Source organism: Sciurus carolinensis, chromosome 6, assembly GCF_902686445.1.
Source record: "Sciurus carolinensis chromosome 6, mSciCar1.2, whole genome shotgun sequence".
NCBI lineage: Eukaryota > Metazoa > Chordata > Mammalia > Rodentia > Sciuridae > Sciurus > Sciurus carolinensis.
The window spans coordinates 161,775,411-161,787,720 of record NC_062218.1 but is presented as its reverse complement, the minus strand read 5'-3'; the positions used below and the strand labels follow the sequence as shown (position 1 = coordinate 161,787,720).

The following is a 12,310-nucleotide window of genomic DNA, read 5'->3' as shown; positions in this document are numbered from 1 at the left end:
CCAGACTGAGGCAGAAGGCTGAGCAGGAGGGTTGCAAATTCAAGGCCAGACTGTGTGACATAGGGAGACCTTGTCTTAAAATAAAATATAAAGAAGGGCTGGGGATGTAGTTCAGTGGCAGGGTGCTTGCCTAGCATGCCTGAGGCCCTGGGTTCAATGGAATTCAGGTCCTCACATTGCTGAAGTTCACTGAGTTCACTGAAGGAGGAGAAATACTTACTGACAAACTGCCTCTCCTCCACTCCCAAAACGTTAGTGCTCTTCTGTAAGACTTAAAAAGGTGGGAGCTGGTGACTACTTTTGAGAGAATTGTTCATTCCTTACTTCAATGATGTGAAAACTTGACAGAAAAAGAGGATCACAAAAAGAAAAAACAAAAAATGTTATGCCGTGCCTTTATGGCCCCTTAGAAGATGCAAAATCCTAGTTCCTCTGTACAATCACAAACGGATCCCACAATTCTTGGTTACTCTTGGACAATAAAAAAGTCCTTTATGCACTTTGAGATCCAAGAACATTCTTGGTTCTCTCCGTGGGATCCTGTTCAAAATAACTCTAAACTTCTTCCAATGCTGAATGCTCCCCAAGGAGATCCTCCTTTTCCCTCGACCTCCCTTCAATTCCTCACATGGTGGAAATAAGAATGAACAATTCGCTTAAAAGCGGCCCCAGCTCCCACCTTTCAAAGTCCCTCAGAAGAGCACTAACTTTCCGGGGGTGGGGAAGAAGAGACAGTTTCTCTGTAAGTCTTTCTCTTCCTCAGTGACTTCAGTGCACTGTGAGGACCTGATTTCCATTTTAGTGTCGGGTTACAAAGGCTAAGCTTCGACTTGAGCTATTTGTAGATCTGCTGCTGTTTGGATATGGTTCACAGCCCACTGAAACTGCCAGTCCTTTTTCACATATAAAGTTCCTAACGTCCCCATCACAAACTCTCACAACTAAGGGTCTGTGTGGAGAACGTTTCATTTACATATCTTTTATTTTTCCAGGACTTTACGTGGCACCCCATGGTTGTAGCCAATCTAATAATAATGTTAGCTCCCAATATTCTCTCTCTTAAGAGAAAAATCACTTTCCATTCCCCTGCCCCACAGAGGGAAGAGCCAAGTGGCTATAGCGTTTGAATCACGGAAAGCCTGAGATGATGGTGTACTGGAACTGCAAGGAGCACCGCTTGGCAGTTTGTACGCAAGCCCTTAGGGTGTCCACAGACTGCTCCGACCAGCACAAGACCCACCCACTTCATTTGTCTACGCCCTCGGACGACTGGTGGGCGGTGCCTTTTCCAGCAGCCAATCAAGCCGGACCGCGGCACACTGCTCCCCCTATGACGTTCTATGGGCGGGGCCAGGCGGGATAGTATATAAGAGACGCGGTGCGGCGCCCCCTAGTGGCTGGCCCAGCCTCCAGCGCTGGGTTGGGAGGCTTAGGCCCTCGGTCTGGAAGAGCTGGGGACATGAAGGAGTTGAAAGTGAGCTACAGGGGAGCGCTCAATTGGAAATGTTATGGCAGCCAGGGTGCTTGCGGTCTCAACGGCAGGGGATGCGGAGAAGCCAGGGACGCCAGCTTCGCAGCGACATCATGTTTCAAGTGCTGAAGCAGCAGCTGCCCAGTGACGAGTTGGCCCTGCTGCCCGTGGTGGAATCATACATTTTTGATCGTGTCACCCGCGAGGTGACCGGGCTCAGGGAGAGCCAGACCAGCATGGCCAACGGAGGGCGGTGCGCGCTCCTGAGATCAGAGCCCTGTTAGTGTGGCCGTTGTGCTCTGAGCGGCTCTTGGCAGCCACTTGTCATCCTCCCCAGCGCGCGAGGAGCGCGTGGTCGGTGCACAACCCTCGTTATCCCGGAGAGCTGTCCTCTGTGATGCTGCCAAAAGTTATGGGAAATCTCGGATTTGCAGATATACCCCGGTTATCATCCAGACTGTAGAAAAGATCCTGCCACCTGTGTCTTGGATGTGTTGCAGAAGAAATGAAGGTACTTTCAGTGCAAATGCCCAAGAAACAAAACATGAAATATTTCGGTCCACACAGATGCAGGAGGTTAGGATGCTGTCTGGGCCACTCCTGCTCCCTGGGGAAGATGGAAATGAAGGGAAATCTGGTGTGCTCTCAAAACACAGCTTCTTGTGTGCTGTTTTCTGGGATGAGGGCTTCTTTGGGTGGGTGAAAAGCTCAGATGATAGGGTTTCTCCAACAGAGGAAGCCCCCCCCCCTTCCCCCTTCCCACATCTTCATCCTTTGTACCAAACCTTTGCAACAGTGGGCAAAGAAGCCAGAAGGGCAAGTTGAGGTTGCTGAGAAAACACTGGGGCTCCTGAGCCAGGTTTGCCAGAAGAGGAACACCAGCAGAAAACTGAACACTAAGGAGACTCTTCAGCCCCAGCAGCACAGTCCATCCTGCTCTGCAGACTTCCTATGTTTAGTTTGCTTTCATCTCTTCTCATTTGTCTTGTTTCTTTTCCTGTTTTATTTATAACTACCTTTTCTCCATTCTGAACTTCTCATTGCCTCCAGTCTCTTATTTTTTCTCTCCTTCACTCATCTGCTTCCCCTTCCAACCATTCCTCTTCTGCCATCTTCCAGCATCAAGCGTTTGGTACACAGGGATCTGTGAGCTACCAGCATTCTGAGGACCTTTCTCCCAGGTCTGTTCCTGTTGCATTCCTCTCTGACCGTCCAGTCCACTCACCACACAAAACTCCCAAGCTCCTGCCTTGCTTCCACCTCCTACGACCTGGTAGATACTGCCTTCCCCAGACTGCTCCTTCAGCTCGGGTAACTAAAACCCCTTCCACCAGTGGGAATGGGGAAGCATGATGGAGACTAGGAAATTCTCCTCCTCTGCTCATTGGCAGTCTCCAGTTTACTTCAGAAGCACCTAAGGTATCTCTAGAACTCGTGTAAAACCACCCCATCAGCATCCCTCCCCTTCTTCCATGTATCTAGAAGTCCTAGGAAGGGAGGGAAAGAGGAATCTTGCTAGTAGCCCCAGTGGGGGAATAAGGCATGAAAAGTGGTAATTGAGGACATGAAATGGCAAAACTGAGTCACTGCAGTAGAGCCCACCCTAGATGAGCCAGTCTGCAGATTCATAAGCTGCATTAATGCCTACTGTTATAGGCTGAGAAGTTTTGGGGATGTTTGTTATGCAGCACTACTGGGTCATGGTTAATTGATACAGCATCTTACACCTATATGTCTCAGTCAGGGCTGGCCTCCTTGCAGAGATCCTGGGAGAAAGGCAGGACTTGGCATGAGCCCAAGGAGACCTCTGAGAATTCCTTCTATCTAAATTTTCTGCCCTGCCCTGGAAGTAGGGTATCTCTAGGAGGATCCTTCTAACTCCTGGGGGATGAGAAGAGGCCACAGGGCCTCGTAGAAAAGACAGGTGGACCAGGGAGGCTGTAGGGAGATAGGTCATCCCAGGGCTGCTAGTGGAAGAGTGAGTGAGCCTTGCCTGATTGGAGGGCTGTTTGGCGACCTCTGTTTCATTCACAGATTTGTTAAGTACAGACCTCCTTGACTTTGAGGGGGTTATGTCCCTATAAACCCATCATGAATTGAATATATCATTAGCCAAAAATGCGCTGAACCCACCTCACCTGCCAGACCCTAGCTTAGCAACGACCCACAGAGCACTAGCCATTCACCCTCCTGAGGCTCACTGCTCCTGCCCGGCTTCGTAAGAATGGACCCTACACAACGGGCAGTCTAGGAAGAGACTGAAATTCCAAATTAAACTACAGTTTACAAATCCTAAGTTGAACCAGTCTAAGTCAGGGACCGTCTGTATATTTATGCTAAACAGCGCCCCCAACAAAAAGCCCCATTTGCACATGTGCACAAAGGAACATTGTCAGATGGAACAGAAAAAAAAAAAAAAAAAAAAAACCTAGAAATGACTCAATTCATGGCTAAGAAGGCAGATAAATGAACTATGGGTACTGACAGCATGGAACAAGCTCAGGTGGTTAGAAATAAGAAGATAGACCTTTCTATGTCATCATGGCTGAAACCCGAGGACATGTTGTTGACTTCAGTTCCTTAGCACAGTGTGACTTTATTTTAAAAAACAAAACAAAACAAAGCCAAACACCATACAGTAACCTGGCATCACAGTTTCCTTGGAGAGAATGGCTAGATGTTCCGGGATGGGGGGAAGTGGTCAAATTAACTCCAGCTTTCTCTTTAATGAGATTTAAATCTCTTTTAAAGAGATTTCATCTCTATTATCACTTAAGACCTTAAAAATTAAACTCAGAATATGAATTAAAAAGACTTAGATTGTGGAAATAAGCAGACCTAGTTGAATCCCAGCTAATGTCACTGGGCTGTCCACTTCCTGCCTGTGGTTTCCGTCTTCCTGCCTCTACCAAGGGAAATGGCCATTGGAAGAAGTGAGATGGTATTTATGGAGAGCCGGCACAATGTCTGGGCCCAGGAAAGGGCTTTTAAATGTCAGTTGACAGTGATGGACAGGTTCACTGGGAGCCACACAGCCTGGTCTGCACGTCTCTCTGGGGCCGTTTCCCTGGGAATCCTGCCACGTCTTCAGAGCACATGAGGACTTTGGCACAGGCCCAGGGAGTGATGGCCCTGGTGCTGCCGGGTCAGCACTCCAACCAGCACGATGGCATCACCGGACTTGAGAGGCACATTGCATTCTGTGACCTTGGGGGAGGAGCTTGGGGACATGGTGCTGACAGTGCAGCGCATCTAAAATAATGAGTTACGAGCCCCTCGCAGCTCTCGACGCAGAGCAGGAGCCTCATCCATTCACTCTGCTGGCTGTGGTGACCAGCAAGGGCTCCTGAATTCTCGCTGGAATGCTGGCAGTTCTTGGGGGAGATGTGTCCCTGGTGATACTTTCCTGCTCGAAGATGTGGAACTCCTGGCTGCCTGGTCTGTACAATGAGGATGATAAACTGTCCCTCAAAAGCTAGTCCTGAAGACCACATGAAGCAGGGCAAGGTGAACCTCCAGCACTGGGCTTGGTGGCTGTCAGGGGAAGTGGCTTCTTCCGCTCAGCCAGCTCTGCTGAGACGGGGCTTTAGAGGAGGCTTGATGCAGGCTACCGAGCAACTCCCTAGCAGCCATCTTGCATCTGAGCTGGGTTCAAACACTGCCTGGCCTGTGAGCACTGGGGCTCCCTTAGGTCTTCTCTGCTGCTGAGGTCCACGTCTGTGCACTCTCACACACTGCACCTTCCTCCTGACCTTGGCTACCCTTCACCCCATGTCCCATTCCTACCCTAATGTGTAGGTCCAAGTCCATCTTTCTGGAGGGCAAGGAGTGCCTGGTCCCTTTGGGTTCCCAGCACTTAACTGGAGGTCTGTAGCCAGTAAACCCTAATAAAGTGCTACTATGGACCCTCATGTTCTATCTCTGCTCCCAGAACCCCGCCCCCCGAATCTTACCGTTTTTGGGGCTGGGGAGATAGCTCAGTTGGTAGAGTGCTTGCCTTGCAAGCACGAGGCCCTGGGTTTGATCCCCAGCACCGCAAAAAACAAACAAACAAACAAACAAAAAAACATTTTTGTCCCCACCTGCTTAACATCTTTCGAAAGCAAGGTGAGACACGATTCCTACTGGAGCTGTCCAGCCTGGCCTGCCCAGCAGGGGCCTGCGAAGGCTTTTGCTCTCTGCATCAGCCTGGCTGGCCTCTGGTCTCCTTCCACCTAGCCTGCTTGCCAATAACGGCCTTTGCTTCTCTTCTGATTCTCAGTGATGGAATCTGAGCTGGACAGAACCAGATTCTGGAAATCGCAGCCCCCAGCTCCAGCCCCAGCTAGGTGCCTATGAAGTACCCCACTAGGACACCCACCACCCCCATGGTTGGAGTTCTGGGTTAGCAGCCTGTGAAGAATGCTTATCGTCACCGATCGGCTTGACTTGCTCTCTCCCCGTCTCCCAGGCCTCCTTCCATGAGGTTTTGTCTTCCCTCCTCTGACAAATATCACAAGCCACACTGAGCAGAGCAGTCCCTGTAAGCCTTGATGTCCTCACCACTGCTTCTCTGCGTCTTTTGGAAATTTACCAAGGTGTGTCTTATTGGCTTCTTCCTGAGGGTCTGATCATGGCAGATGCCACCATAATCCAGTGGCATCCTTGATTCTGGCCAGCTCCTTTCCTTTTCAAAAGTCCGTCATTGGAATCTTGGGGATTCATTCCTTGCACACAATCCATGGGTTTTCTCTTGACCTGGTGTCTCAAGTGCTCCTCACTCACTGATTGCAGGCTTCCTTGCTTGTCAAGGGTTCCATGAAAAAGGGTTCCTTTTTTCCAAGGTAACAGGAGCATCCTGGCCTCTGAGAACTCTGGAAACATTCCACTGCAGGGACATGGAGCCCCAGCCATAAACCTCGAGCAGGAAATGAGGACCTCAGGCAAATCACTTACTGTTTCTAAGGCCTCGGTTTGGTTATGTACTGGGTTGAATGGTCTCTCTCCAGGAGTTCGTGACCACTGAATCTTGGAAAGTGACCTTCCCAAGGTCCCCCTTTCACTCCTCAAGACCTCCTAGGGGGTCTTATGACAAAACATAACTTTTGGAAAACTTCCTAACTTTTTAAGGCAATTTTCAATTTGGCCTTCACCCAAGAATTATATTGTGACTTTTCTAAACCAAGACACTGTAAATGAAGTTTGGGAGTATCTCTTCACTGGGAATCTAAAGAACGAAGCCACAGGCAGTCTGTGTTTTGATAGCTTTATTGGAACATGATAGAGACACACTGACTCAGGCCCCCACATAGGCTCCCCTTCTGGGCAGCAGGTACCCTACTTCTGCAGCCAGCAGTCTCCAGGAGGCCCCCAGAAGGGCAGGGATAGCCCAGATGCAGGTTGAAGGTGTCCTCTGCAGTGGCAGGTGGCTCGTGGGCACCTGGGGTCGGAGCCCTGATTGGCCGTGCCTGTGGTCAGGCAGTTTGCTTGCACTGTAGATCTTATGCCTACAAATACTTGGCATGACTCGGAGACCCACCTGCCTCAGACTACTGGGAATACTTCCAAAGAGGGGTTTCTGGGACTTCCAGAAGGAACATCCCAGAGACTAAGCACCCTTGGGGCTCACCAGGGCAAATCATGTCTGCGAGTTATTGGCAGGTAAGCCATTGACCATACTCTGCACTCTTTATATTGTCTGCTCGCTCATCTAACAAACTTTCACTCAGCTCCTATTGTGTGCCAAACACTCTTCTAGGGGCTAGACTGAGAACTGTCACTAGAACTCATGAGCAGTGCAGGCAGATGACGTTCCACGAGTCACACAAGCGGCAGTATCGTCACCACCATGCCAGTGGCTTCCAAGGAAGTTCTGAGGGTGTGTGGAGGGGTCTGACCTACCCTGAAGAGACAAGGAAGCCCTCCTCAAGGAAGGGCCTTGGTAGCTGAGATCTCGGGAAGTCGGTTGACCCAAGGACCAGAGCATGTCGTCATGGAAACAGCACTGTGCATGCCTGGGTGCTGGAAAGAGCAGTGAGGCACAAAAACCAAGAGGCACAGGCCAGTAGGGCCCGAGTGAAGGAGGGAGGGGTGCAGCGTAGGAGGCGGTGGCTGGGCATGCGGGCACCTTCAGCACCAGTGGGCCACGGGCTCTGGCCGCCTCGCGCGGAGAGTGGGCTGGAGGAAGGGGGTGGGGACGTGGAGGGAGGCGTCAGAAGCTGTTCCAATTGTCCTACTGGAGCCCAGGGCTGGGGATGGAGTGACAGCAGGGCAGAGAATCAGCAGGAGGGTGGACCCCTGTGGGGCCTGGGGAAGCAGGCAAAGGAGGCCCCCCCGGCTTCTGGGGGTTTTGCCTGACAAGTGGAACCTGGGGAGCAGAAGTGGAGACACGGTGCAGCGTAGGTATGGACACTCGGGTGGGGAGGGGTCTTGGGAACCTCCAGGTGGAGGTGGTGCCAGGTGGGGGGGTCACAGCACCCTGAGGGGCCTGGCCTACACCTGGGTCTGTGTGTAGTCTCCTGGTGCCTCAAAACAGGCCCTGGTGTAGAGGAAGTCACAGAGGAGACACAGTCATGTCACAGGAGGGTGCAGACTGAGTGCAGGAGAACAGCCACCTCTAGCGGCTGGACAGAGGGTGATGAGCTCAAGGAGGACTGGAAAGTCCTAGGTGGACAGCGAGGGAGGAAACAGGACGGTGCTGTGGAAGCCAAGGGAAGGGTGCCAGGGAGGGAAGAGAGGTGCTGCCCGGGAGCCCCCGGGGCGGAGAAGGCCGTCCACGCCCTCAAGCCTCTGGGGCTCTCACCTCCCCACCTCCTGGGGCTCTTCCACAGCCTGTAAATACAGAAGCGCAACTTGCCCCCTTGAACAGAGGAGTAAAGAGCTGCTCAGAGAGGTCAGGAGATGTTCCCCGGGGTCGCACAACCAGCAGAGGGCGCCAGTGGCCAACAGCTCCACGCGGGACCTTGCCTCTGGGGTCCTTGCCTGGCGCCCAGCAGACAGTTTGCTCAGGAAGTCCACTTCTTGCTGATGATAGGCAGCAGAGAGGTCAGACCTTAGCAGGAAAGGCCCCAGGGCCCCAGGGCGCTAGGCTTTGCCAGGAGAGGGAAGGCTGACAATTGCTTCACCTCTCCCAAGAGGCAGGGAGCATAGGGACAGGGCATGGCTTCCCACCCACCTGCCCATCCATCCCAAAATACTTTTTAAGTGCCCCTTCCACTCTAGCAGAGTGGCCCCAGTGGGCCCCATAGTTCTCTGACCCTCAGCTTCTACTTTGGGGAGGCTGGGATGGTGGCCCTTTCCCTAAGGACATGGGACAGGACTTTGAGAGCTCCACAGTTGAGGTACCTGCTCGTTGTCAGTGTTCACGGAAGGCGGTTTCCTTCCCTTCCCTCCTCCTCCCTTCCCTTCATCCTGCAGACCCACAAGAGGGTGAAAGGCCGATGGTTCATGCAGCACTCTCTGCCCTGCTCAGAGGACGCTCACGGTCCCACACGTACGCGCACAGACTCACACATGCATGCATCCCGATGTCCCACTGTCCCTGCTCATGACACTGAGGGCCAGCACCAGCGTGAGCTTTGGACCCGTGGAGTTCAGCACAGAGGAGTCCCGAGCACGAGTCTGGGAAGCTAAGCACAGAACAGGGTGTTTCAGCCCTGGGTCTGGTGCCACGGCACCCACCGTGTGCTCTGGGAGGCCCCTTCTCAGCGGCTTTGGAGGCTGGGTCCTCGGGGGCCCCAGAGGGCAAACTCTGGTGAGCAGGGGCAGAATGTTCAGGGTCCTGGAGCCGGATCTAGACAGCTTCCTGGGACAGCGCCGCTGGGGCCTCCTCGGGCAGCGGTTCCACCGACAGCTCCTCTGAGGGGCGTCGCTGATGCCTCTGAAGGATCCGGAGCCCCCACAGGCTCTTGCAGCAGTTCAGGAGGCTGGTGGAGCACACCGTGCAGGACAGCGCCGGCTTCCTGAGGAGGCACAAGCGCAGGTCAGGGCTGCTCTACTTTGTTATGATTAAGCTGGAGCTTGGGAAGGGGCGTGGGATGGGACGGAGCACCTCTCTGCTGGCCAGAGCAGCACAGGCAGCAGATGCTTCTTTCCTCCACACATGGGGAGACTTGATACAAATCCCAGATCTGTTTCTAATGTGCTGTGTGCCTTGGTCAAGTTACTTAGCTTCGCTGAACCTCAAATGGAAGTAAACGGTCACCTTCTCAACTCTTTCTCTGGCTCTCTCATTATATATATTTTTTGTTTGTTTGTTTGGTACTGGGTACCAGAGAACCCAGGGTTCCTAGCCACTGAGCCACATCCTCAGTCCTTTTATTTCAAGTCAGGCTCTTACTAAGTTGCTAAGGCCTCACTAAGTTGCTGGGTCTGGCTTTGAATTTGCAATCCTTCAGCCCCAGCCTCCCAAGCAACACTTTTCCCCCCTTTCTTTGGGTACTGGGGATTGAACGTAGGAAGTCTTTGCCACTGAACTACCTCCCCACAGCCCTTTTTATTTTGTTTTGAAACAGGGTCTCACTAAGTTGCTAAGGCTGGCCTCAAACTTGTGATCCTCCTGCCTCGGCCTCCCAGGCTCTGGGATTACAGGTGTGTGCCACCATGCCCGGCCAGCTCCCCAGCTCTTGAAGGAATTCTGTGTTATAGAACATGTAAACCTAGGTAGGCTCATAGTGGGAGCTTGGTTAAGTGCTGCTAGTTCTGATCTGCTTTTTTTGCAGTGCGGTGGATTGAACTCAGGGTCTCATGCATGCTAAGCAAGTGCTCTTCCACCGAACCACATTCCAGCCCTGTTTCCAAGTCTGACCATTAGGGTTCCTGGGCATCCACAGCTTGCCTTGAGCTGGGAGGGGTGAACCAGCGGTGAGCACCAGGCCACCAGAGGACTCAGGCACCTTCTCCTTTCAGAGGCAGGGAGCAAGGGCTTCCCTTGGAGTCCATGAGAAGGTAGCTAAGGCCCTGGAGGCCCGAGCGTGTACACTCTGTGGGCAGGGACACGGCCAGTCCCACCCTGCCTTCTCTGTGTGGCACGGTCCAGCCCAGGTGCTGCTGGAGGCTCCTGTGGCCCGCGCTCTCCCTGCGGGCCCTGCCCCAGAACACCCTCCTGCCCTGGACCTGTCACATCTCCACCATTTCAGGGGCCTGAGAACCCTTTTCTGTTAGTAGTGCACATATCTGAGCTGCAGGCAGGCACCTGCTCCTGGACTCACATTCCAGGTGCAGTCGTGCTCTGAGAAAGCCACTCTCGCTGAAATCAGCAGAGTTGTCAGAGAAAAGCCACCCGGAGGCTGGGAAATAACCACCTTCTTCCAGCAGCTTAAGAGTCACCTGAGATGATAACACAGCCTTCGAAACACCCCATGCTCACAGTAAAATGTCAGGACCCAGAGAGGGACAAAAAGGAAAACCGACACCTGGAACGGTCGGCCACTGCCGCGTCTTTTGGTTACATGTTGACTCATCATTAGATATTTCTAAATGAACCACTCAATCCTCCAGAGACTGCAGAACACATGTACGTGGTTTAAAGAACATTAAAATACGCCAGCGTGCCCCTGTTCAGGGTGAGAAGCGGCACGTCGCCGCGCCTGACCTGTTTTGGCACACATTTCTGGTCCCAAGATGGTACGTTGGGCCGTTCTGCCCACCCAGTGGAATCCTGACCTACGATGTTTTTCTGGCGCTAACTTTCCGTTCTTGCTCAACGTCATAACTTTCAGATTAAGCTGTACTGACCGGAGCGCCCATGCTTGACCCTCAGCGCTGCGAGGTACTCCATGCGCCAGCGCGTTTCGGTGGATTCATCCGCTGGGCGCCGGATGGGCTGCTCAAAACCCCTGCCCGGCTCGCCCTGGACCCGAGTCCTGGCCCACACTTTGGTTGAGGCTCATGGAAGCTGTCCGAGGAGCTCCCCAAAGGTAGGGCATCCTTCCGAGACGGCAACTCGTGGCATCCTCCCCGCCCTGGATCTTGTCAAGCCCAGGCCTTGTCGACCCGGTGAGTGTGAATTGAGCCTTCTTCTTCTTCTTTTGTAATTTATGTCCCCGGTTACTAAAGAGGCCGAGTCCTGGCGTTTTCTTTCGTCTGCACGCCTGCTCAGGTCCTCTGCCCTCGTCCTCACCCCCGCTGCCCCGCTTTTCCTCTCTTTCTCCCTCTGGCTGTCCCCCTCCCCTCCTCTCTCCCTGCCTTCCTGATGCGCGGAGGTCTTTATTTATGTGCGACGCTCATACTTGAATTGTGTTGCAAACCGTTACCCACTTCTGTCTTGTCTTTCACTGTCTTTTATGAAGATTTTTATAGATCCTTTTTGTAGATCCGTTAGATACATCTTTTATCCATAGAGAGCCTGCTTGGATGATTAATGTATTTCACTTAAAAAACATCTAATGACTGAATCAACATGTAACAAAAAGATGTGGCAGTGGAAGAACAATTCGAGATGTCCGTTTTCTTCTTTTTGTTCGTCTCTGTGTTCTGACATTTTACTGTGGACATGTGATTTTCCCAGACACTATTATCTTAAGTCATGTGACTTTTGAAAAGCAGAATTTCTTAATTTTAATAGTCAAATTCATCTCTTTCTCCTTTGGGGTTTCACATCTTGGTCCTTATTTAAGAAATCCTTTCCTATCCCAAAGTCAGAAAGGTAGTTCACATTCTCTTCCAAAAGTTAAATGTTTGATTTTGACATTTAACCCATCAGCCTATCTGGAATTGACTTTGTATATCAATTAAAAATTGATTTGCATTTCATGTGAAACTCCATGCTATTTTTTTTTTTAACCTACGTGCCTCCCTCTGGGCTCCCAACCCCGATTTTAACATCCAAAGACCACTCAGGGATTTCCCTACCAATCTACA

The 12,310-nt window shown here is 52.0% G+C and overlaps 1 protein-coding gene across 1 annotated transcript in view; it reads right to left on the bottom strand.

Moving 5' to 3' along the window:
- Positions 1–6,721: 6,721 nt before the first annotated feature.
- The window catches only part of Hrh2 (histamine receptor H2), a 41,922-nt gene continuing 36,333 nt past the window's right edge, over positions 6,722–12,310 (bottom strand). Inside the window, exon 3 of the mRNA XM_047555934.1 lies at positions 6,722–9,411. Coding sequence (XP_047411890.1) covers positions 9,243–9,411 — 169 coding nt within the window. The 3' untranslated portion in view covers positions 6,722–9,242. The remainder of the gene's footprint in view (positions 9,412–12,310) is intronic.